Here is a 27,421-nt window from a genome sequence, read left to right as displayed (position 1 = left end):
GTTGGTATTGAAAGGACTTAGGTTTTTGATCTACTAAAGACAACTAACCCATGTCCATTAATTAAGCAGCATGAAATTTCTAGTAGCAATGGTGGTGATGGGCATTTGTCAGTCACTTCAGTAGACACAAGTGAGCTCTCTCTATATATTATAGATATATAGTAAACGGGTGATTCTGAGTCCTGAGAACGGAAAGAATGAGAGAAATGATCAGTGATTATTCAAGTGATGACTATCAGAAATTTGTTTAGTTTTTCTTCTTTAATATGTTTTCTTGGAATAGTAAAAAAAGACCCAAAAGTATACCTAAAAGATCAGCTTCTTCAAACATCCTCATTTTACCAACTAGAAAAGTTTTAAGTACTTAGTAAGGCATCACCCAACTCAGTGGACATGAGTTTAAGCAAACTCCAGAAGATACTGAAGGACAGGGAAGTCTGGTGTGCTGCAGTCCATGGGGTTGGACATGACTTAGTGACTGAACAAAAACAACAAAGGAATCTTGCTACAGCTGCCCTTACGCTGCTCCTTTGTCAAATGCTAAAATACAGTCTGCATCTTTCTCTCCATTGAGGTTCCTGGATTTTTCCCTTCTTCTGAGAAACGTTTTGAAAGTAATAATGTTGCATAAATACAAAAACTTAACTTTTCATTTTTGAAGAATGTGGAAAAAGAAACATTTACTTCATTGTTCTATATGGGTTTCTTTCATGGCAGCCCTTTGACACAACATTACTTTCTTTTGTGTAAGTCAACAATATACACACAAGGCTATGCTAACTGCTATTGCATTTTCCATCCTCCTCTCAAGACAGGTTTCCTAAACTGCTTCCAGTTCATCATGCTTCCATTCTGCTCCCAATCTCCCAAACATTTCTGACTACCCATGACAGCACAAAAACACCCTCTATTTAGACTCCCCTGGCTTCTGAGATGCTACACAATTCCTGACTTTCTATGTCTCTCTTCTCTGTCTTCCATGGGGCTTTTTCCAACTTTCTGAATATGGACATCCCTGAGGTCTAGGCTAGCTCTTTGCGCTTATTTCTATAGTTTCAGTCTTTATTCATTTAAACTGTATATGCTGACAATCTATAAGAAACGGTGATGAAAGCAGACATGGCCCCTATTTTCAGGAAACTTACATCCATTTGACTGAGGAAGACAAAAAGATAAGTATGAAAATAACTGAACAAAAAATTACAAATTGAGATAAACATTAAGAAGGGAAAAAAAGTGCAATAAAAAAGACTAAGTGGGGAATATCTACTTCAGATAGAGTGATGAAGGAAGATCCTCTGAACGCCTGACATTTACTGGGATCTAAAGAAAAAGCCCATTATGCCAAAGGGTGTGTATATTCCTGGCAGAGAGGCCAAATGTTCAAGGCTGATAGGTGAGTGTGAGAAAGGCTGGCTGTGTTCCAGAAACTCAGAGCAGAGAATGTCATAAGTTGATGCTGAAGAGGTAGGCAGAGACCAAATCATGCAAGGCCCTGTAAGCCCCAGGAAAGGATCTGGGGTTTAATTGTACACGTAAGAGGAAGTTATTGAGGAGTGTTAAAAAGGAGAAGGATAATCCATTCTGACTCTCATTTTAGAAAGTTCACTCTGGCTGCTATGACTTACAGAATGGATGGATAAGGTGCTCACACATTTAGGATTGCCCAAGACAGTCCTAGTTTATATGTTTGTTGTCCTGGTGTGATCTGATCTGATCTGATCTGTCCTGGTGTAACTGGATTTCTGCATTAACTCCCAGAAAAAGCCACAATAAGCAATAAATACATACATATGAAAAGAGAAAAAGAAAGGAGGTTGATCAAGACACAGGCAGGCCTTTGAGGCAACATTTATCAGATTTCCTGGCTCTTGGTTTCCATGCTCTAGCTGGGACTCTGGGGTCCTCCCTTGGATTCTTGACCTTAGGGTTGGGACATGGTCTTGTTCTTATTATCTGGCCATCTCCTGTGACGAAATAATATTCAATATCCGTTATACAGAAACATATTGAGTGGAATGTATCTCAACTCATTCATTCCTCACAACGATCCTTGAAGTAGGTATTACCCTCATTTGCAGATAAAGAGATAAAGAATCTTGTCTGAAGTCACATGGAGTAAAAGTGGCCAAAGCAGGACTTTAAGCCAGGACATCTGGTCTGGACTCAGTGTTCTTAAGCCCTCTTCTAAAATTACTCCTCACTGCGAGAGACCTGGACATGTTTAGAGAACTAAAAGTAGCTCAGAGCAGCCAGCGTGAACATGGGGGAAAAGCTGGAAGTAAGTCTAAAAAGGTAGCAAAAGGCTTCAAATCACATGCTACATAGCTTGGCCTTCAACTGGTAGGAGATAGGGTGCACCCCAGGACCTTTAAAATATGATGTTTATGCTTGGATATGGGCTTCTCTGATGGCTCAGTGGTAAAGAATCTGCCTGCCAATGCAGGAGACGTGGGTTGGATCCCTGGGTCGGGAAGAAGCCCTGGAGAAGGAAATGGCAACCCGTTCCAATATTCTTGCCTGGACAATCCCATGGACGGGGGGCCTGGCAGACTATAGTCCATGGGGTTACAAAGAGTTGGACACAATTTCTCAACTAAACAACACCACCAATGCCTTGGATAGATAACTCTGTGGAGCACAAACTTAGGAGATGAGTAGAAACAGTCTGGTTTCTGGCCAAGCTTTCTCTAAAGACTGGATATCTGCCTCCTTCCAGGACGAGGCCTTTGGACACCTGTTGTGAAGGGTCTGCTTGTCCCCATCCATGATGATGCGTGGGATTCCCACAACTGAGGCCTGGGCCCTCTCACCATTGGAGCTCCCTTCTGGAGCCCAGAGCTGTGCAGTGCGGCTCTCTCAAGCAGAACAAATGCAGACCTTCAAATTCATCCTCTTTTCTGAGGTCCAAGCCTATATTCTCAGTTCTCTACTGAACATTTCTACTTGTACATGGCCTGTGGTTATGTGAAATTTAACACCTCTAATACAGAATCTATTCTTCTCTAAACATCATCCTGTATCCCTATTTTAGAAAAATCTGTTAACAGCCATCATTCTCTCAGTAACCTGTGTCTGTCTCCTATGTTACCTTTTTTCTTTTGAGTTTCCAATACTGACTCTAGTTTCCAAACATTTCTCGTAAGCATACTTCTATTTCCATTTCCACTGTTCCTTCCTTATTCAGATTCTTAACACCATGGAAAGTGGATTATAATAGCTTCACAGAGCACCTACTTTCTTCTGGTCTCCACTACCTGCAATTTCATGTGTGCTTTTATTTTAATTTTTTAAAAAAACATCACCCCTTGATCATATTATTCTCATCCTCAAATGCCTTACTGTTGCTTATACTGATAAAGTCTCAATTCTTTATCTAATATGCAATGATCTTGATAAATTATGCCCCAATTACCTTTTCTTAATCTATCTCATGTTCTGAAAAGCTCTGCTTCATGCCAACTGTCTCCATCTATAAACTTTGTGTACTTTCCTTTCCTTACTATCTTCAGTCACACTGTTACTCGAGTCTAGAATATCCTACTCCTTTTAAAAATCCCGTATTTCCTTTATGATTCAGTTAAGCACCTTCCTACTCTAAATTGCCTTCCCAAACTACTTGAGCCCTGGAAATTCCTATGGCACTCAGATCCCATCCCATATTCCTATACTTGAGTACAAGCTGCCTGGTGACATAACATCTGTACTCATTGCTCTGAACTTATATTCAGTTCATGTGTTGAGGTTTAACTGTTTACAGGCCTTCCTGGTTGCTCAGACAGTAAAGAATTTGCCTGCAGTGCAGGAGGCTCAAGTTCAATCCCTGGGTTGGGAAGATCCCCTAGAGAAGGGAATGGATACCCATTCCAGTATTCTTGCCTGGAGAATTCCATGGACAGAGGAGCCTGGTAGGCTACAGTCCTTGGAACTGCAGAGTTGGACATGACTGAGCAACTAACACTTTCATCTCACTTCACTTTCAAATGAGACCAAGAGCTACTCAGAGACACAAAACATGTTTATACTTTCCTATATTGCTACTTTCCTCATACAACTCTCACAACTACCCAGCACTTGGTATTGTACTGTTCTATGGGTACTGTATACATAATGTTTGTTGATAGTTTAGAAAATAAATTCCTATTATGCCACTGTTGTGTGACAATTCTCCAGGAATACGACACTTTCAGAATTTTAAAACTTTGTCAGGTAGAGGAATTTAGCAAAGTCAAAAAAGATTTGGGGAAAGATCTGATAAAAACAGATGTCAGTAAAGTATGCTAATGGGAAAAATCAACATAAGCTTCATAATTTACAATGTCTGGAAAAAAACATGCAGATACTTAAGAAAAATGTTATAGACAACTCACAAGTGGTCTTTAAAGAAACCTATTTTGGACTTACACTTGAATTTCAATAGAATTGCTCTGAATTGCTACTTTATTGATAAGTGAAAACAGATTCTTTTATGACTTAAGTTATAAAAGCTTACAGTTTATCAGTTCCCTCTCCACCCTGCAATTACCTTCAGGAAGAGATTGGCCATAGGCTCTGTTTTATGAGTTTTATAGGGGCACATTCACCGTAGTTTACATACTATGAATTCCTGGAAAATTCTATAGATTAGAGAAAATAAAGTGCTTCTTTGGATCAAAGACATTTCATTTGAACTCATATATTTATCTATAAACAAGCTGCCTCTGACAGTATGTTAAAATGTGAAAGGCATATTTTATGTAAACATATGTATAAAGTATATTAAGCTAATATGTGATAATGCAATATGTAGCAATCTTGTGAACCCAGAGTGAGATAAACAATGATAATAATCTAACAACAAAAACAACTCAAAATGTTGTAGAGTTAATATCATATAAACCATAATCATATAATGCAAAAGAGGCTCATAAAAAAGTTTAATTTGCATGTATATTTATCAACAAGTGTACTGTTAAGGGCAAGCAACACTGCAAATATCTCAGATATATTTTCAGAATAGGAAAATACTCTAAAACACAGTAAAGTTAACCACTGATGAAAAATCATGTAACAAAAGTTTATCAATCAAACCTTTAGAAAACCTAGAGGGAGTTTAACTGTGGAATAAACCAATAGCTTGTTACATTGGTCTTACAACAATGAAGAAAAACGAATCAACATTTAAATTTCCAGTCAAGCTACAATATTTTAATTCTTAATAATTTATGCAACACTTAGATGGCAAAAGTGTTCTATAACTGGTATAATTCTTATGAGACAGCCTGGAGTTTGTTTCAACTCATGGTAGATGTGCAGACTTCTACGAAAACATAAGCTGTAATTTTGTAAACGGACAAAAAAATCCCTCTGTTAAAAGAAAAGTGGTTCTCATTAATGGAGGTTGTGAGATCACTGAATAAAATTAAAAAAAAAGAAATAGTATTAGCATTACATGTTTGGAATGTATAAACAGAAGTTTTGGGCTTCCCTGGTGGCTCAGACAGTAAAGAATCTGCCTGCAATGCATGAGACCTGGGCTTGATCCCTAGGTAGGGAAGATCACCTGGAGAAGATCCTCCAGTATTCTTGCCTGGAGAATCTCATGGACAGAGAAGCCTGGCAGGCTACAGTCCATGGGGTCGCAAAGAGTTGGACACCACTGAATGACTAGACTAACACTTTCACTTCTCAGTAGAAACTTTACAAAAATGATTGACTACAATAGGCCATACTGATGTTATTTGAATTTTATCTTACCTGTTTTCACTGGAAGAGATTCAAAAACAGTTTTCCTCAAATCACTAAAAATTCTTTATATGTTCAACATGGTTTACCATGTTTTAATTCCACCAGAAAATAGGAAAAGCTATGGGAATTGCTGTGCATATGACTGTACATTAAGGGGCAGGTAGGTTTTAACCATGTTTCTTGTGTAATAACTTACAATAAGAAAAGACCAAACATGTGGGTGGAAGACTTCCTTAAGCTAGTTGCTATTTCTCTTTGGTTTGCAAATAAGTCCTTTATTTAAAGTAACTATGGGACTCAAGCCTATGCTGATTTAACTATTAACTAACTTTTACACCTGCCTTTCAGGGTTCGGACAATGACCTCTGATTAATCTGAGTTTGATATTATCCTTAACTTGCTATAGGCTACAAGCAGGTGCAGCAACTAGCTCTTAAAGTGGCATGATCTAATTATTTCCACATAAACTAATATTAGGGTTTCCCAGGTGGCTAGGTAGTAAAGAATCTGCCTGCCAATGCAGGAGGCTCGGGTTTGAGCTGGGATCGGGAAGATGTGGAGAAGGGAATGGTAACCCATTCCAGTATTCTTGCCTAGGAAAGCCCATGGACAGAGGAGTCTGGCAGGGCTCCAGTCCACGGGGTTGCAAAAGAGTTGGACATGACTTGGTGACTAAACAACAACAACAATCTTAATATTATGATTGTATCATGTCTTATTTGCTTTTCCTATAATAGTAACATACCTGAGCGAATACCATTCAGGCCACAAATCAGTGAAAAGAAAGCCACATGTTTATGCATCAAATCTGAGCTAAGATATTCAGTATAAAGAAAATACAAGAAAATCTGTAGTATGTGAACAGGCAAAACAGACTACCTATACAAAGGGATAACTATTATTTACTGTCTCTCCCAAGCTACTAAATGACAGAAGGCATCTTAAGATGATCAGTTTCCAAGTGTTTTGAAGGGAAAAGGACTAAAACCCCTGGCAAGCTGTCTTGTGCAAAGACAAATGAGAGATATTTTAAAATATGCAAATTGAGGTAATATAACTTCCAATTTATATTTCTTGAAAAAAAAAATAACTTGAAAATATACTCCTGGATATGAAAAAAATGCAGAACTGTGAATGCAAAAAAAAAAAATGTAGTGATTATAGTCAGTGAAGAAGAGAGGTTTGATTCTTCTTGGTGGACAAGGTCATGCCATTAGGGGACATTCTGTTTTACTTTGTATCAAAGACACCTGCAAACACAGATACGGTATTATGCGTGTCAAAAAGAAAAAAAAATCTAAGTAAATTAAAATTCATGTAATAAGTGGAAAAAAGGAAACGAGTAAATTGAGAAAGAATATAGAACCAAGGGACAAAAGGGGTTTTATTCTTAGGCTAATCTATATTCACTTAATATAGGTGCATCCCACTTATAGTGCATCCCACTATAAGGCTACAGGATCAACCTGGTTACAGGTTCTCTGTAACCATATATTTACAGAAAGGTTCATTCCAACTTGAAACATTAAGAAACATTTTTCTCCTTCATGGAGGCCTGAGAAAGTCTTGTTTCCTTCCCCTACTGAATAGTCATACCTAGCATCTAGCACCCTCTTAGATCCCAGCCATTTCATGGTAGTACTTGGGTGAAGAGAAAACGTAGAGAGGTTGGCTACAAACGGGTGGCTAGATATGAGACCAAGGGTCATTCAGAGCCTCAGCCATTCTGAAATCCTAGCCCACTCCCCCTTTACTTTTTCCCCCAGGCACAAGGAGTATCTCTCCTTTTCAGCCAGTACTGGCTAAAAAGTTTTAACTTATATGTATCACGTTTTGTTAAATTTTTAGACAGACTTTTTCTTATTTCTTTTATCTCTAAATATTTTCTTCTCTTAAACTCTTTACGGAAAATAATGGCACACTGATACAAAGGATGGAAATTAGGTAAAATTATATTTCTATGAAAATTAGACTTTACCTACCCTTGGGCCCAGAAGAGACTGGGTAATGAACAGAGTTGTGATTCTGTTTAGCAGTTATGGAGAAAGGGCCAAGGGTAACTTTGGTAAGGCAGCAAGCTGCGGAACTGAGGGCAAGAGGAGAAAGCTTAATTTGCCAAAGAGAGACAGAAGGAGAAGAGCTCAGAAAGAGATGTCAGAAAGGAAGACTGGCTCAAATCGAACCTGGAGAATTAATGAGTGTTTGGAGAGTGTATAAACGAAGTATTTTCAAACTTATTGACTACACAGAATATATATATTATTAATATATTAGGAGCCACCATTTAATAATCCAACTGGGTGAACATAACCAAAGACCAACAATATCTAAACCATTATGCATTCGATTTTGTTCCTCATTCACTGGTGTCATTTTGAGATTAGGGCGTTACTGCAAATGGTACTATCATTATTTCTCAGGACTTCATGAATATTTGGTTCTACTATCATTTAATTAACATGGGAATCTGCCATCGGCCTACAGGGTGAGACAAAAACACCTTCCAGGTTGCACTTTTCTGACTTCCAAAATGTACAAAACACCCAGAAATGTAAGCAAGGTGCTGCAGAACAGCCTACAGGAATAAAATAAATTTCAAAAGTATATAACCAAATGAGTAGATTATTCAAATAGCTTAAAATAGTAATTTTCTATAATTGCTAGCCTTCCTTTTTTTTTTAAGTCCATGACCCATTTTAATCTTTAAGTTCAAACAACAGATCATGTCCTAAATATGCCAGCATCACGGTAGGTACTGGTTACTTTCACAATGTTCATTCCTCATTGTTCATCCCATACAGCCCAGTATACTCTGGGTCTAGTTTTATTAAATGGTCTTCAGTTTGGTAGAATCAGCTGTGGTGTCAGCACCTCTCATCCCAGACTGATAATGTATCTAGAAATATGGCTAAAACACCACTTTCTTATTCCCAGTATTTTAAATGCAAAGGGCAAAAGTAGCATTATTTGATACAATGATTTGGTGACTCTAGTTCTTGCTGCCACCATCTTTTTTTTGCCTACTGTGAGCCCTTCTCAACCCATTTCCTTGCTCCTTCTGGAGAAGGGGGTTTTGAGTACTTTGCTGCTATAGCCTTCTATTTTTAATATTAATGAATAAAATTTACATAATATAATGGCTACTCTTTTAGCATACTCACTAAAGGATAAGTACACTATGCTCATGTACTTTTCATGATTATGCTGATGATTAATTCCTCAAACACCAGTCTTTTCTGAAGCCCCGCACATTAAGTTACCAAACATGCCGAATCAATTATATGGATTTATTACAAACAGAAAATGGAATCAATTTGTCTGTGAGAAAAATATTGATTATCAATAAAATTCAAATACAGCTTAATACTTTCTTATTTTCTTAAAAATGGTATTTTACTAAAGCTTTCCTCACAATAGGAAATGCTGAATTGTATGGAGTACTTGAAAGATTTATTATATAGAAAGGATAAGAAACAATAATATGTTTAGTAAGAGATATACTCTAGCCTATTTTATATGAATCTTTGAAGTGGGGAACCAGCAACTGAAGTATATTTCATACATACAAATACTATGTACAGAGATTAAAAGGGAAATTTAATTGTCTTCCTTCAATACTATCTTCTATAATTATTTTTAATATAGTAAATAGACACCATAATTATTAAACGTCTAGTTGTCTGGTCATAATAGAAGAGGGGTAAAAGATTAGATTTCACTTCTATAGTAATAAAGCATAGTAATCTATAGGAGAAATGAAGCATAATGGCCTACTTTCATTATTACAAAACATTCACTCTAAAAATCATGATGCTAGTGCACAAAATAACGCTCATTTTCACAAGGTTGTAAATCAATTTGCATAAAGATGTTAAGTACTTTACGAAAAGTATAAAGCTTCTTAAATTAAAAACCATTCTATTCATAACACTAATAGAAATAAGTACTTATAAAATGGATACAGCATCTTACTTTCCTGTATCTTAGCAAAAATTGGTAGTGTTTCTTCATTAAGGTTAATTTTTAAAGAGATATAACTCTTGGCAAAAGGTAGGTTATAAGAGTTTTCTACAATGACATTTTGTGTCACTACAACCAGTATCATTTTGTGCCTTCTTAACAGTTTTAGCAATGTAGAAACAGACTGCCTTACCGTTGGTGCTGTATCTACATGGTGGTTACAAGGCTTTCTTTCTATGCTCATAATCCCTGTGAAATGAAAAGACTGTGAATATTTGCTTATTATACCTAAACATTTTATTTTAAAAACATTTGTGTCAGCAAGACATAACTCCTACAGCTTACAAGGAAAAAACCTCATTTGGATGGCAGAATCCTTTAAAGTGGCATCATGAATTCTCTGGTCAGAAACAGCTGGAGAGTTTAGTTAACTAAGAGACCTGACTTAAAGTGAGCAAAGCCAACTTCCCCATTCAGCTGTCACACAGCAAGAGCACAAGATGTGTCCTTACTCTGATCTCAGCTCAAAAATTATACCATTATCTTCCTCTGCTGCATTTCTTAGATCAAAGTTTTGCTTCTGTCTTGAGGTCATCAAGTTTTCATAGAGAAATATGAAAAGTCTATGAAAAGAATCACTTTCTTATTTTCTCAAAAAGAATAAATAAATGTATTCAAATTTCCCTTTGATCATCTGACTTCCTACTATGATAGTCAGCTATTTATTCAATCACCACAGAGGTACTTGAAGAAAAAAGTTCCCTTCATTCTCTCCTTTAAAATGACAATATAGACTGCTAACCTTGAGCAAAATCATTTTACCATGCACAGATTTATCTTTTTGTTCCCACTGTCCTCTACTACCTTCCTTTGTAATAAACATCTTCTAAGGATGTAACACACTGCATCTCATCTGTAAAGATACTGGTTCAAAGTCAAGGTCAAGTTTGAAATGAACACAGGTGTGGCTCTCATTTACTTTTCAATCTCTGTCAGTCAGCAAACCAACATGTGAGGAGTTTAATAGTTTGTTTAAATAATGCTAAAATCTGTCATGCAGAGCAGGTGAGAAGTGAGAATTGCAAAGTACTGTCAATAGCAAATAGCATAATTCCTAGCTGAAACAAAACACTACTCTCATCTGTAGGCCTTTAACTCATTTTTCTTAAAGGACAATAAATAAGTGAGATGAACACAAAGAAATCGCTTTTGGTCACTTCTGCAAGAATATCTTCAAAATGAACAAAGTGATTTAAACATGATTTAAAAAATAATTTGTTTCACTTAAAAAATATTCTTAATATCTACTGTTAGCCAGTGAAGTATAAACTACTATACTCTCTTTATTCACTCAACTAATATTTATTACAGTTTTAAGTGGCTATTTGGAACTCAGTGATAAAAGATAAATCCTAACAGGGAGCTCAGCTCGGTGCTCTGTGATGACCTAGAGGGGCAGAATGGGAGGGTGGGAGCAAGGGGATATATGTACACATATGGCTGATTCAAGATGTTGTACAGCAGAAACTAACATGACATTGTAAACCAATTATGTTCCAATTTTTAAAAAACCATATAAAAATAAAAAAGATAAGATTATAAAGGATAAATTATGATTTCTGACCTTAAGAGTCTAGTAAAACAGGTGTCCTTCTTTGAAGAAATACTAGATAGCAAATTAACAGCTCTGTCTTAAATGTATTAATAACTGTGTCTTTAAAGTAATTTTGATGGAAAGACATTTTTATTTATAGATAACACTGGCCTTGAAAAAACAATTTAAAAACCCAAGTAAAACATATTTGAAAATATTCAAATAATGTTGACTCTTACTGCAGACTTTAATGACACTGAAGTATACAGAACTAATGGTGAAATCCTCATCTCTCCAGCCCCCACATTCTCACAATCCCCTCTAGCTGCAACCACTAAGAACAGTCTGGCACGACACTCTGGCTTTTAAATGAGAGTGGTCATACCACAGGGTTCAGGAATTAGCAACATCTTACATATGTGTTTTCACTACTATAATCTGACTGCCATAAAACTGGCCTCGGCTGATTACTGATTTTAAACTTCTTATCCAATTAGAAAGTAGTTTCAAAGTGATGTAAAAAATAAAAAAACTAAAACCCCCTAAAATCTACATCCTTAGCTTATAAAAGTACAAAGAAAAAAACGCATATTTTACAGTTTCAACTTCAGGATAAGAATGTGTTGAAAACTAGAATTTTAAAATGGATTATGTATAGACATAAGCTTAGTTTTCAATTTAGATTGCCTACAAAAATTATATCATTTGGAAATAAATCATACATGTTTGTTCAAGCTTTCAACAGAGAATATACAGAAAGGAATAAGCTTAAGGAAAAACAATCCCAAATAGTTTGCTATTTTAAGTAAATTTTACCTAAAATGTCTATATTTATATTTTATTTCACTTTCATCTGGTCATACATTCCAGATGTTTCTGTGAAAGTATTTCTTGGATGGAATCAACATTTAAATTAGCAGACCTTGGATAAAGTACATTGCTCTCCACAATGTGACTGGGCTTCATCAAGCCAGCTGAAGGCCTGAAGAAAGACTACTTTCACTAGGGTGTGTCTAAGCATGTCTTTGTTATAATTAATCTTTTTGGGGACTTGATAAGCCCTTTAATCTGCAGAATCTTATCATTCCTCTGCTCTGGGAAACTTTATTTAATTCTTCACCTCATTTTATTTTTACCTTCTTAATTTTTATTTTTTGAAAATCGTTCCACTTAATCTTCTAGCATCTTCTTTTTCACTTTGTTTAACGCTTTTAAAATCTGAAATCATGTTTAATTCCTTTCCAGAGGCCTACAGAGACTCAGGCACAAGGAACGGTACAACCTGGACATATCTCAGAGGATGAAGTTTATTTTCTGGGATCTCAGAGCCCATGGATCAGGCAGGGGGGTGGGATGGAAGGACTGCATCCTCTTTGGTGCTGAGCAAAGACCTGTGCACAGAAAACAGGCCTCTTCTCAAGATGTGGGCAGAAAATGGGATCTCCAGAGTTCACTGAGGTCTTTCAGCCAGCAGAAGCTATAAATCCTCTGTTGTTGTTCTGTCATTAAGTTGTGCCTGACTCTGTGGCCCCACGGACTGCAGCACCCCAGGCTTCCCTATCCTTCTTTATCTTCTGGAGATTGCTCAAATTCATGTCCATTGAGTTGGTGATGCCACTGAACCATCTCATCCTCTGCTGCCCCCTTTTTCTCTGGTAACTAGCTATTTTGTCAGTTTAATGTTGGTAGTGCACCTAGGGTCTGGCAGATCCTATGGACCACAATGGTCCTCAAAGGGGGCCAAATATACCAAGGGCTCCATCCACCTGGAGGAAACTGCTTCCAGGGCCAATTACTGGGAGATGGCTGAATCTACCACTGATGAGACTTGAGAGGAGAAGCTTACTCCTGTGCTTCAGTACAGCAGCAACAGTGGCACAGGTTCCCTTTCACTGTTATGCTACAGCTCAGACATCCAGCAGTACAGCTGGGTCCACAGTCATGTGCCTGCAGAGAAAACTAACTCTGGTAAGGAGTTTCAGTAACTTAGATCATGGCATCTGGTCCCATCACTTCATGGCAAATAGATGGGGAAACAGTGGAAACAGTGGCTGACTTTATTTTTGGGGGGGTTCTAAAATCACTGCAGATGGTGACTGCAGCCATGAAATTAAAAGACATTTGCTCCTTGGAAGAAAAGTTATGATCAACCTAGACAGCATATCAAAAAGCAGAGACATTACTTTGCCAAGAAAGGTCAGCTAGTCAAGGCTATGGTGTTTCCAGTAGTCATGTATGGATGTGAGAGTTTGACTATAAAGAAAGCTGAGCACCGAAGAATTGATGCTTTTGAACTGTGGTGTTGGAGAAGACTCTTGAGAGTCCCTTGGACTGCAAGGAGATCCAACCAGTCCATCCTAAAGGAAATCAGTACTGAATATTCACTGGAAGGACTGATGTTGAAACTGAAACACTAATCTAATTCTTTGGCCACCTGATGCAAAGAATTGACTCATTTGAAAAGACCCTGATGCTGGGAAAGACTGAAGGCGGGAGGAGAAGGGGATGACAGAGGATGAGATGGTTGCATGGCATCACCGACTCAATGGACATGAGTTTGAGTAAACTCTGGGAGTTGGTGATAGACAGAGAGGCCTGCGTGCTGCAGTCCACAGGGTCACAAAGAGTTGGACACCACTGAGTGACTGAACTGAACTGAAAGTCGCTCAGTCATGTACAACTCTTTGCAACCCCGTGGACTACACAGTCCATGATATTCTCCAGGCCAGATTACTGGAATGGATAGCCTTTCTCTTCTCCAAGGGATCTTCTGACCCAGGAATTGAACCAGGGTCTCCTGCATTGCAGGGGGATTCTTCACTAGCTGAGCTACCAGGGAAGCAGCAAATAACCCTACACAACTGGTGAAAGTAAAAGTGGCTTAGTCATCTGAGCAACTCTTTGCGACCCCATGCACTGTAGCCTTCCAGGCTCCTCTGTCCGTGGAATTCTTCAGGCAAGAATACTGGAGTGGGCAGCCAAATACTAGAGTGGGTAGCCATTTCCTTGTCCAGAGGATCTTCTCAACCCAGGGGTTGAATCAAGGTCTCCTGTCTTGCAGGCAAATTCTTTACCATCTGAGCCACCAGGGAAGTCAACTAGTAGTGACACTGATAAAAATGGGAAAATTAGAGAATCCCTTAAATTAAAAAAAAACAAAACAAAATGAAACTTGACAACTATTAAGAATTTTAACAAAGGTAACTAATAAACAACAAAGATAACCCCATTTTAAAGCGGAGAAACAGCTGCTTTCAGAAAGCAAATCTGAAGATGGGGTACAAAAACAAGGAGCAGCAGTACAACTGCTGAAACCCAGGTATTTAAGTCACACACCCTCCAGATCCATTTGTGTGTTTGTCTAGACCCCGTGGTCAGGATCTGATTTAATTCATTTTTCTATCCATTGGGCCTGGTCCAACCGCTTGAAACACAGAAGGTCCTCAAGAGTTAACTCAAACGTTAACTGAATGAATTAAGCTATGCCACTGGCTTAAAATTCTACAATGCAGTATTAACTGTGTACATTAGTCATCAGAATGTTTGAATTAATGTTCTAAAAATTAACCTTTTAAAAAGGTTAATTAACTACTTCCTTTGGTGATGTTTCTAAACCTACTATAAAACTGAAAAGGATCGCTTAAAATTTTTCCTGATTTTCCAGACATTGATATACCCTAGAAAGATAATAAAGAAATTTTATGCTTCTTGAGAGATGCTTTTAGGTATTTTACTTTGTGGAAAATCAGGACATGACATTTCATACCACTCATACTTGACTGATTCCAATAGCAGAATTATATATTCTTTAGTTTCCTTAAACTCTATCAACCTTCAAGTCAGGACCATGATCAAAGGAAAGGAAGGAAAGATATGACTGGATTTGTTGCAAAAACAAAGCAGGCAGGAATAAATGTCAAATTCTAAAGTCAGAACATATTTCCAGCAATCTTATGTATCATCACCAAATGATCATGGACAACCCATCAAGCACCAGACACCACCCTGAGAACAGGAGAACCTCTACCCTCCCTTCTGCGAAGCCTTCTAAAGAGTTGTTTTTTTTTTTTTTGCTAGAACTATCATCCTAACTGAATTAGGAAATTGCCATTAATCTCTACATAGGGCAGAGGGAGAATTATGCTTTGATTATCTATGGCTAGGAGAAAATGAAATACAATTTATTATATTCCAGTAAAATACACCAGTTTAAAAAGGCAAAGATCTTTCTTGCCAAATTTAATATAAAGATGTCCGTATGAAAACTGCAGGCCCTTCTCAAGAAGTGGAAAAGAAGTAAAACTGTTACTCAGATGATACAATTCATACCCCAAAAGTCCAAAAGAACCAATGCTAAAACAGAGCCAGTAACAGAACTAATAAAGTAGAAAGTCAGCATGATGTCAAATTTAATATATAAAATCAACATTCTTTATATATTCAAACAATCAATTAGAAGATACAATGAAAAAGAATATCCCATTTACAAGATTATCATAACAGAGAAAACACCAGAATAAATACCAAAAAAGTGAAAGTGAAGTCGCTCAGTCATGTCCGACTCTTTGCGACCCCATGGACTGTAGCCCACCAGGCTTCTCCGTCCATGGGGATTCTCCAGGCAAGAATACTGGAATGGGTTGCCATTTCCTCCTCCAGAGAAAACAGTATGAAGAAAATATTAAAGCAGTTCTAAAATACATAAATGTAGTCTTAAACAAATGGAAAGACATCCCTTATTCTAGGACAATGTAACAGCACATGAATTTAAGGTGATTTCAGTAAAAAAGTTTCTACCCTAGCACTAGACAAGTTGACTCTAAAATTCATACAGAATAGGGAATTCCCTGATGGTCCAGTGGTTAGGGCTCTGCACTTCCACTGCAGGGGACACAGGTTTGATCCCTGGTCAGGAACTAAGATCCTGCATGCAGAGCTGTGAGGCCAAAATGAATAAATAAAATAAAAGTATAGAAGAACATGCAAGAATAGCTAGAAAAATCTGGGGGGGTGGGAAGAGCAATGATTGAAAAAAAAATACTATCAAAATATATTATAAAAAGCCTCTGTAATTAAAACAATGTGGGGATGACACATGAATAGATACATAGACTAACAGGATATATTAAAATATTCAGAAAAAGATCCAAGCCTAAATATAGCAATGCAATAGTAGGACAACCTGACATTACATGCCACCTGACATGATGTAAGAAGGCATGTCACTCACAGTCTTCTTGTCAAAAAAGGTATCGCCTGGATTTAATCAAGACAAAATCAAAATGGTGGACATTCTACAGGATAACTGGCTCAGGCAGATTCTTTGAAAAGTTAAAATCATGAAAAACAAAGAAACAAAAAGAGGTTCTAGATGAACTGAGATTAAATAAGACTATAATGAAATAATGACCAATGTAAATGCTAATTTGGACTGGATGCTATATGAAATAGGTAAGTAAATTTAAAAAATTACTTAAGACATCTTAGGAATAATTAGGAAAATCTGAATATGAACTGCTTATTAAATGATATTATAGTACACTAATTTTCCTACATGTGATGATGAAACTGCTGCTAAATCATGTCAGTTGTGTCCGACTCTGTGTGACCCCATAGATGGCAGCCCACCAGGCTCCTGTCCCTGGGATTCTCCAGGCAAGAATACTGGAGTGGGTTGCCATTTCCTTCTCCAGTGCATGACAGTATAAAGTGAAAGTGAAGTCAGTCAGTTGTGTCTGACTCATAGCGACCCCATGGACTGCAGCCCACCAGGCTCCTCCATCCATGGGGCTTCCCAGGCAAGAGTACTGGAGTGGGTTGCCATTGCCTTCTCCAGATGATGAAACTATGGTTATTTAAAATAATATCCTTCCTTCTGGCAGATATATATGAATGAGGTTTTAAAACAGAAGATGCAAATCAAGTTTCATTTTACCTACTTTTTTCCACCTTTCTGTGGTTTTAAAATATTTCAAAATGAAGTCTGAGAAAGGATTGTAGGCTCTTAATAGACTTTAAGTAGGCAAGCAAGTTTTCAATGGTTTTGAAAATTATAAAATATTCCATATAAGCAGAGTAAACAGGCTTAAAATTTTTACTGAAAAAACTTCTCGAAATTATTTAAAACAAAGAGCCAACAAAAAATCAAAACACTCACTCTGGATGGATTACAACACCTTCCTAAAAATGAGCGAAAACTTCACAATTAATGTGTGAATGTACTATATTTTACATATTGATAGCTCTACTCATAAATCTACTATGTTTATTAAAAATAATAACTTTCTGGGAAAATCACTGTCCCATTCAGAGATATGAGTTTCTTATAATTCTCTACTATTAGATTTTGTTCCTTTACAATTAGGAAAAAAATACATTCCAAAGGACAATTTATTAGTATAATACATTCTGACTCTGGACCTATTCTGTAATTCAGAGAAAGACTGGCTCTTGCAATGATCAGATATGTGATATATCTGATAACTGGGCAAGTTATTTACCCACTCTATGCCTTCATTTCCTAGTTCAGTACAGGGGAAGCTCACTGGCTGATGGGAGGATTCAACTAGTTAATTAATATAAAACATACTTCAAACTATACCTGGCATACTGAACACTAAACATAATTGATATATATTCAGGATGATTATTTCGAGTTTAATGTTTAAAATATCTGAGCCAGAAGGAGATCAAGCTGGCAGAGTAGAAGGATGCTGGGTTCAGCTCTGCCAACGAACACCTCAAAAAAACATCTACATGTGGAGTATTCTCATTGAAAGCAAACCAGAGACTGGCGGAAAGACTCATCTACACCCAAGCCTGTAAAGAAAGATCACACAGAGTCGCAGAGGAAGGGAGGAGAAGCAGTCAGGTTGGAACCTGTGCCCCAAGGAAGGGACACAGAAGAGGATGAGGATGTCAGCGACTCAAAGATCCTCCCTGGGGAGTAAGAGATTTGAACCATACATTGGGCACCCCACCTCTAAGGTTCAAAATCAGGAAGATGAATCCCCTTAGCGGGGTTTGAAAACCAGTGGGACTCACAGGAGGACTGTAAGAAATTGAGGCTTCACTCAAGAAGAGTATGCACACGTGTGTTTGCTGCAGCTGCTGCTGCTAAGTTGCTTCAGTCATGTCCGACTCTGTGCGACCCCATAGATGGCAGCCCACCAGGATGCCCCGTCCCTGGGATTCTCCAGGCAAGAACACTGGAGTGGGTTGCCATTTCCTTCTCCAATGTATGAAAGTGAAAAGTGAAAGTGAAGTTGCCCAGTCGTGTCCGACTCCTAGCGACCCCATGGACTGCAGCCTACCAGGCTCCTCCATCCATGGGGTTTTCCAGGCAAGAGTACTGGAGTGGGGTGCCACTGCCTTCTCCGGCATGTGTGTTTACTCCCTGAAAAAGGCAGAGGAACCCGACGGAAATCGCCCAGGGCTCAGGCTGGTTTCCCACAACTGCCTCAGCGCTTGACCCAGCCCACCACAGATGCCTGCTCCAGCCCCTCTTGTCTGGTGCAGCTTTCAGAGGTGCTCATGTTGAGGACAGTGGTCTCGTGGGTGGGATGGAACCAACTTGGACCCGACACACACGTGAACAGGGTGCAGGCGGCCATGGCTGACACTCGCGAAGGCAGATCAGGTGTGGTCTGGAGCTCTGATTGGTGTCCTGTGACCATCCCAGCATGTGTCCAAACCTGGGCCAGTGGATGTCTGCTTTGGCTCCTGTTGCTCCAGCACTGCTCTTTTCTGGGGAGAAGGTGCCATTGCCAGTAGTGGGGAGAATGTTCTTAAAGGAAATAATAAGCTCAGATCTGCCCCTTAGGGCTTCTGTTTCATAACCTTGGGACCCATCCCCACTCTTGATACGGTGGTGATGCCCACTGAGCAAAGGAGAAGCCCATGCTCACATGTGACTCAGCTCCTGCATCTCTAACCCCACTTCCCACCAAGGTGACAGATGCTACTACACCCTAGGGGAAAGCACAACCCTTGCTCCTTTCAGATCCCAGTCGAACATCAAAGCCAGTGGGCACAAACACAGTTCATAGGATGCTCGCACACCACAACACCTCTTCAAGACTTCAAGACTGCACTGGTTAACAGTTTCACCTAATTTCATACAGACGTAGAAAGTTAAGCAAAATAAGACAGAAGTTTTTATTTCAAATGAATGAACAAGAAAAAAAAAAAAACCCTGAAAGAACAACTAATGAAACAGATAATTTACCAGAAAAAGAGTTCAAATTATTAGTAATAAGAATACTAACTGAACTTGGGAAAGAATAGATGAACAAGTGAGAATTTTAACAAAGAACTAGAAATCATAAAAAAGAACCAGTCAGAACTAAAGAATACAATAACTGAAATGAAAAACATACTAGAAAGAATTAACGGCAGACAAGGTAACATTAGAAGAATGCATAAATGATCTGAAAGCTAGAACAATGCAAATCATCCAATCAGAAGAGCAAAAAGAAAAACAAAATTCAACAACCATTCACGATAAAAACTCTCATCAAAATTAGTGTGTGTGTGTGTGTGTGTGTGTGTGTGTGTGTGTGTGTGTGTGTGTATGGTCAGTTGCTCAGTCATGTCTGACTCTTTGCAACCCCGTGGACTGTAGCCCATCAGGCTTCTCTGTCCATGGCATTTTTCAGGCAAGAATACTGGAGTTGGTTGCCATTTCCTACTCCAAGGGATCTTTCGAGATGCAGGGATTGAACTTGCATCTCTTGTGTCTGCTGCATTGGCAGATGGATTCTTACACTGTGCCACCTGGGAGGGAACATATGCCAACATAATAAAGCCCATTTATGATAAACCTGCAGCTAACATTATACTCAATGGTGATGAGCTAAAAACTTTCCCTCTAAAATCAGAAACAAGACAAGGATGCCCACTCTTAATACTTCTATTTATCATTGTATTGGAAGTCTTAGGTACAGCAGTCAAACAAAAAAGAAAAAACAAAAGAAAGGAAAAGAAATAAAAGGCATCCAAATTGGAAGGAAAGAAGTAAAACTGTCACCATTTGCAAATGACATGATATTATAAACAGAAAATCCTAAAGTCTCCACCCAAAACTATTAGAACTAATAAATGAATTCAGTAAAGTTGCAGGATATAAGATTAACATACCAAAATCTGTTGATTTCGTATACTGTAACAATCAACTGAAGAACTGTTGCTTTCAAACTGTGGTGCTAGAGAAGACTCTTGAGATTCCTTGGAAAGTAAGGAGATCAAACCAATTACTCTTAAAGGAAATCAACCCTGAATATTCTTTGGAAGGACTGATGCTGAAGCTGAAGCTCCAATACTTTGGCCACCTGATGTGAACAGCTGACATACTGGAAAAGACCCTGATGGGAAAGACTGAAGGCAGAAGGAGAAGAAGGTGACAGAGGATGAGATGGTTGGATGGCATCACTGATTCAAGGACAAGAACTTGGGCAAACTCTGGGAGATGGTGAGGGACAGGGATGCCTGGTGTGCTGCAGTGCATGAGGTCGTGAAGAGCTGGACATGACTTGGTGACTAAACAACAACAACAACAACAAACTATCAGAAAGAGAAAGCACGAAAATAATGACATTTAAAATTGCATCACAATGAATAAAATACCTAGGAATAAACTTAACCAAGGAAGTAAAAGATCTACACTCTATAAACTATAAAGCACTGATAAAGAAAACTGAAGATGATACAAAGATATGGAAAGATACTATGGATGGACTGGAAGAACTAATAATACTGTTAAAATGTCCATACTGCTAAAAGCAACCTACAGACTTAAAGCAACCCCCATCAAAATATCCATGACAGTTTTCACAGAACTAGAAAAGATAATGCTAAAATTTATATGGAAATACAAAAGATCCTGAACAGCCAAAGTAATGTTTATAAAGTTAGAGGTAGCATACACCCTGATTTCAGACTATACTACAAAGCTGCAATAATCAAAATAGCATGGTACTGGCACAAAAAGACATAGATCAATGGAACAGAATAGAGAGCCCAGAAGAAATCCCACACACTTATGATCAATTGACCTACAACAGGCAGGTCTGGCAAAGGAGGCAAGAATAAACAATGGAGTAAAGATAGACTCTTCAGTGAGTGATACTGGGGTAACTGGACAGCTAACTGTAAAAAAATATGAAGTTAGAACATTTCTTCACACCAGATAAAAAAAGAAAAAGCTCAAAATAGATGAAAGACCTAAATTAAAGACTGGAAATCATAAAACTCCAGGAAAAAAACATAGGTAGAACACTCTTTGACATTAATTGAAGCAAAAATTTTTCCCCATCTTCTCCTAAGGCAAAGGATGCAAAAGCAAAAATAAATAAATGGAACCTAATTAAACTTAAAGGTTTTACATAGCCAAGGAAACCACTGACAAAATGAGAAGATTATCTACTGAATGGGAAAAAATATTTGGAAATGATATGACCAATAAATAATATACATAATAAATAAACAGCACATACAACTCAATATCAAAAAAACAAATAACCTGATTTAAAAAGTGGGCAGGTGACCTGAATAGACAATTTCTCCAAAGAAGACATACAGACACATGGAAAGATGCTCCATCTCACCAATCATCAGAGAAATGCAAATCAAAACTGCAATCTGATACCACCTCATACTTGTCAGAATGGCTGTCATCAAAAAGACCACAAAGGACAAATGTTGGTGAGGATATGGAAAAAAGGGAACTGTAGCACATAGTTGGTAGGAATGTAAATTGGTGCAGCCACTATGGAAAACAGTATGGAGGTTTCTCAGAAAACTAAAATTAGAACTGCCATATCATCCAGCAAATCTACTCTCAAGTATATATCTGAAAAAAACAAAAACACTAATTCAAAAAGATACACACACCCTCGTGTTTACTGCAATATTATATACACTAGCTAAGGTATGGAAGCCACCCAAATACCTATCATCAACAGATGAATGGATAAAGAAGATGTGGTATATATGTATGTGTGTGTGTGTGATGAGATGGCTGGATGGCATCACTGACTCGATGGACATGAGTCTCAGTGAACTCCGGGAGTTCTTGATGGACAGGGAGGCCTGGCGTGCTGCGATTCATGGGGTCGCAAAGAGTCGGACACGACTGAGCGACTGATCTGATCTGATCTCATCTGTGTGTATAATGGAATATTCCCCAGCCATAAACAAGTTAATTTCCATGGATGGACATGGAGGATATTATGCTTAATAAATAAGGCAGTCAGAGAAATTCAAATACTGTATCATATCCCCTAAATGTGGTCTAAAATGTAAAACTAGTGAATATAAAGAAAGGAAACAGATTCACAGATATAGAGAACAAAATAGTGGTTATCAGTGGAGAGAGGGAAGAGGGGGGAGGGCAAGATAAGAGATAGAGGATTAAGAAGAAGTATAAACTATGTGTAAAATTAATAAGTTATAAAGATATATTGTTGGAGAAGGAAATGGCAACCCACTCCAGTATTCTTGCCTGGAGAATTCCACGGACAGAGGACCCTGGTGGGCTATATAGTCCATGGGTTCGCAAAGGGTCCGACACAAGGGAGTGACTACCACTCACACTCACTCAAAGACATACTGTATAGCACAGGGAAGATAGCCAATATTTTATAATAACTTTAAAGGGAGTATAATCTATAAAAATATTGAATGATTACTTTGCACACCTGCAACACAACATTGTAAATCAAGTATACTTCAATTAAAAAAATTCTATATTTGCCATATATTTTCAACAGCCTTTAAATACATGTAGAACTAAGGTTTAGGGCTTCCCTTGTGGCTCAGCTGGTAAAGAATCCATCTGCAATGCAGGAGAACTAAGTTCATTTCCTGGATTAGGAAGATCCCCAAAAGGCTGCCCACTCCAGTATTATGGCCTGGAGAACTCCATGGACTATAGTCCATGGGGTCTCAAACAGTCGGATATGACTGAGTGACTTTCACTTTCAAGCAATATAATTAAATATTTATAGGACAAAGGTTGGTGATTTTAATAATGAATTCTTGTTAGAACTTAATGGCTCACCTCATAAAACCTGAGGCGAAAATATTGACTTTATCATACATTTAATTAAAAATTTTATTATTAAAAATTTACTATAAAATATACACATCCAACATATATATGTGTATGCATATAGATATATGTACACACATATATGTGTGTGTATATATACATATATATAAAAATAAATATAAATAAAGCCTGCCCCTTCCTCTCTATCTCACTACTTTTTGGGACACTCATCATTTGGATTATTGAAATAGCTTTCTAATCCAACTCCCTGATTTGTTCTGTAAAATTTCCAATGACATCCCACACTGCCAGAGAAGTGCTTAACTCAAACCAGCACGCAAAGCCATTCGGACATCCCTTCAAGTCAGAGCAAGCATTGCGCAGTCCAGGAAACACTAGGTGATTTTCTTCTCCTCACCCCACTCCTGATTTAGATGCCCTCCGACACATCTCCCTCCCTTAGTATTCCTGTGAAATCCTCTATCACAGCATTTCCATCACTATACTTAATAAAACTGTTTTAGTTTCTTGCATCATACAGTTCATCTTCAATAAGTGCGTGTTGAATGACTGAATACACGAATAGAGAAAATGAGAATTACAAAAACATCTTGCAGCAGAACTGGTTACAGATTCTCCACAGGAATAGGCATCCCATATTCCATATATTTTTCTAAATATTCATCTAAAATTGAATTTTTAGTAAATGTGAATTTTAAAAGTGGCTTATCCTCATTTAACCTAGTAAAATGTTAATATTTATTTCATATCAGATTTTTCAGGATGCTATGGAAAGCCCTCTATATATGTTAAAGATTTCAGAAAGAGAATATTCTTTGAAAACTGCAGTTTTCATTTATTATATGGAAAAACTTCTCCAAATTCAGAAACATCAAAGCCTACAGCCCTTGAATCTACAATGTTTGGATATCTGTACATCACAGACAGAGGTAAAGCAGCGAATATTCAAACCACAAATTAGTAGGCTTTCCTGTGTCAGTCATGGAATCATGTAGTGAGCCACTCACCAGAAGCATGTAAACATGAATGAGTACATAAGACACTAGGGAAGTAGGGTAAAAGAGGCCCATAAACTCTGAGACTAGTAAATTAATGCTTGTGAAAAAGTATAAAGCAAGCAAGGAGAAGTGAGTAGCTATACGGTGAAGAATACATCAATCAGACAATGTGACTCATGGCTTCAGTCCCACCACCAACAGTATAATTCAGTCTTTCTGTGCTTCAGTTCCATCTCGTACCTTCTGGGAAGATTTCCTGGCTATACCAGTCTCTAAGTGATCTGTGCTATTTATTCCCAAATATCAGTCAAAAAATTAAATTTACTGATCCAATAAATATATAAAGCTAGTATTTCTTTAACTGACTCATAAACTGATACACAAATAATTTAATTATGCAAGCTAATCACTCCTCAAAATCCCACAGTTCTTATTTCTATTTAAGAACTGAACAGAATTTTTAGCATTTCATCAATTTCTTCTAACAAGAGACCGAAGTCTGTGCAAATCATATCTTTTGTGACATGTTCTAGATATTCAATCTGAGGACAGTCAAGTATGTTTCTAATAAAATTGAGACAAGGACAAAAACACTTCAATTCTGGTGTTAAATCCATAAAATACTGTTATTAATTATTTGAACAATGTTATGTAGTCCCTTGCAAATCACAAGTACAGCTACAAAAAGATGAAGGGTAATCATATAATTCAGTTTATTTTTTATTCAGATTTGTTGCTGCAGTGAGGAATTTTTAAAAAGACATTTAGCATAAAAAAAGCTTTCTGTACATGCTTGTATTTCAGTGTTTCCTTTATTGTCTTTTGAGGCAGCAAATATCCAAGCTATTGATCTCACAGTCATCCTAATGGTTCTTAGTTTCTTCAATAGTCTCTTCCAGCTTATCTCCCTAACTCTTGTGGATTTAAAGACTACACATATGCCCTTCACTCCTTAATCTATACTTACGATCCAAGCCTATATTTCAAAGTATGCAGTCTGGTTCCTGGCACAGGGCTTGACTCATAGTAAGATATTTAATAAATAAGGCTCAAATAGAACTACAAGCTGTTTGACAGCTCAATCCAGATGTTTGCCAGGCATCTCAAACTCATTATATCCAAAATACAATTCAGTATCATTTCCCCAATATTCCTATTCAGTATTTTTGTTCATGGATTGCCATTCACTCATTCACCAAAATTAGAATCCTTAGTTATCCTCAAATTCTACTTCTCTATCTCTTACCATTCATAGTCCAAATTTCTAATATGTTAATAACTTCACATCTCTAGCTTCTTATTTCAGTCCTGTTCTCCCACTACAATTAACATAATCTTTTAACAGCCTTCCTAGATGGAATGCCCTAATACCTTTTATAAGTAAGTCTTCTCATCTTATAACAATTATTTTTCTGCTTTACATCATATCTACTCTCCAGTATTTTTTGTTCCTATCTTTAATTATAGCAAGTATTAAACTGTACAGTCCCACCCACCTTGCCCTTTTGAAAATACATCTCTAGTGAATACTGCCAGTACTGGGATAGGGCAGTGCTTTTAACTTCGTTTATATACGGCCTCTTGTTACCACTCTGACATTCCACTCTCCCCATCATTCCTTCACAACAGCCATATTCGCTTTTTTTTGCTGTGCAAAATGCACACCAAGCATACTCCTGACTTGGCATCTTGGTTGTATATGCTACTCTTTCAGACCACACGGCTTTCTTTCTTCTTCAAAATTCTGCTCAAGTGTCACCTTCTCTGTGAAGCTTTCCTTGGCCCTTCCCCCCATTAAAGACATCAACCTAACCCATTTCCCAGCCCTTTCCTTGCTTTGTTATTTATTATATTTATTTGCTTACTGTCTGTCTCTCTCTGCTGGAAGTTAAATTTAAACAAGGACATGGATTATTATCTGTTTGGTTCACGTAACACTTAGAACTGTGCCTGGGACAAAGTAAGTACGCATTGGGTACTTACTGAATGTATGAATGAATGTTGCATTCCCAGTTTCTGCATGTTCAGGAATTAAACACACTTTATAATTGAAAAAACAAAGCACACACACACAAGAAGAAAGTTAGCGTTTAGAAAGGATTTAATAATGGAAAGCTATTTTCATCTACTATGGTGGTGTGGTATTGAGAACGTAAGAAAGAGAGAACTCATTTTCCCAGGTCTAGTCATAAAAGATACAATTTAAATTTTAGGGAGAGATAAGAAAATTTTGAACATAAGCATGACGATTTAGAATATGTTTTTGACAACTCCGATTATATTAATTTTTTCCCTGTTCAAAGTTCAATGAATATTAGAAGTACATTAACTTGCCTAATTGCTATACTGTGCATTTATAACTGCCTTTAACATTAAAGTGTTTTATTTTCAACTCTTTATTAAATCTTCACTTGAAAATATACAGATTGAAAAGCCTGAGATGACATTAAGTATCAAGTCTAATAACATTACTACAAAAATAAAAGAAAAATGAAGAAAAAAGGAAAACAAGACCACCTCTGCAAAAATCCCCAAACTTTGTTAATTCTACATTGATTAAAAAGAAAAAATCCAAAAAACCTGCTTAATTAGATTTAATAGCTTTGAGATGTGAAAGACTGGGATTTCTTTCAAAAGAAGGGCAAGTATACACAGCACACACACACAGGGTCACTCATACACATTAATATAAAAGAAACTGGAGGGTTTTCTATGTATTAACTCACTTATTCCCAGAATACTCCTGGGAGACACATTTGAAAGAAGTAACATAGCAATTAAGGTTATGACATGACTTGTGACATATTAGTCATATAAAAGGCCAGCAACAAAATTCAGATTCCTAACTCTAAACTGCCATTTAGAGCAGTCTTAAATGGATAATATTGTTCTATACTGTAAAGACAACACAGAATTAACACATTTAATCAAGACGATTCCTTCCTCTGTGTTTCCTTAGTGTTTTATGCTTATCTCCTGTTGAAGTCATCTCTCCAATATCTTATAACTGTTTCTTTGCCTGCTGTATTCCCCAACCAGCCTGGGAGGACTCTGAGGGTAGTCTTTCCTCTT

At 37.4% G+C, this 27,421-nt stretch overlaps 1 protein-coding gene across 1 annotated transcript in view; it reads right to left on the bottom strand.

Moving 5' to 3' along the window:
• The window catches only part of AHI1 (Abelson helper integration site 1), a 218,121-nt gene that overhangs the window by 62,773 nt on the left and 127,927 nt on the right, over window positions 1-27,421 (bottom strand). Inside the window, exon 24 of the mRNA XM_010844305.1 lies at window positions 9,881-9,936. Coding sequence (XP_010842607.1) covers window positions 9,881-9,936 — 56 coding nt within the window. The remainder of the gene's footprint in view (window positions 1-9,880; window positions 9,937-27,421) is intronic.

Source organism: Bison bison, unplaced genomic scaffold, assembly GCF_000754665.1.
Source record: "Bison bison bison isolate TAMUID 2011002044 unplaced genomic scaffold, Bison_UMD1.0 scf7180017864198, whole genome shotgun sequence".
In the NCBI taxonomy this organism is placed as follows: Eukaryota; Metazoa; Chordata; class Mammalia; order Artiodactyla; family Bovidae; genus Bison; species Bison bison.
Note: the sequence above shows the minus strand (reverse complement) of the source record. Positions and strands in the feature narration are given on the sequence as shown.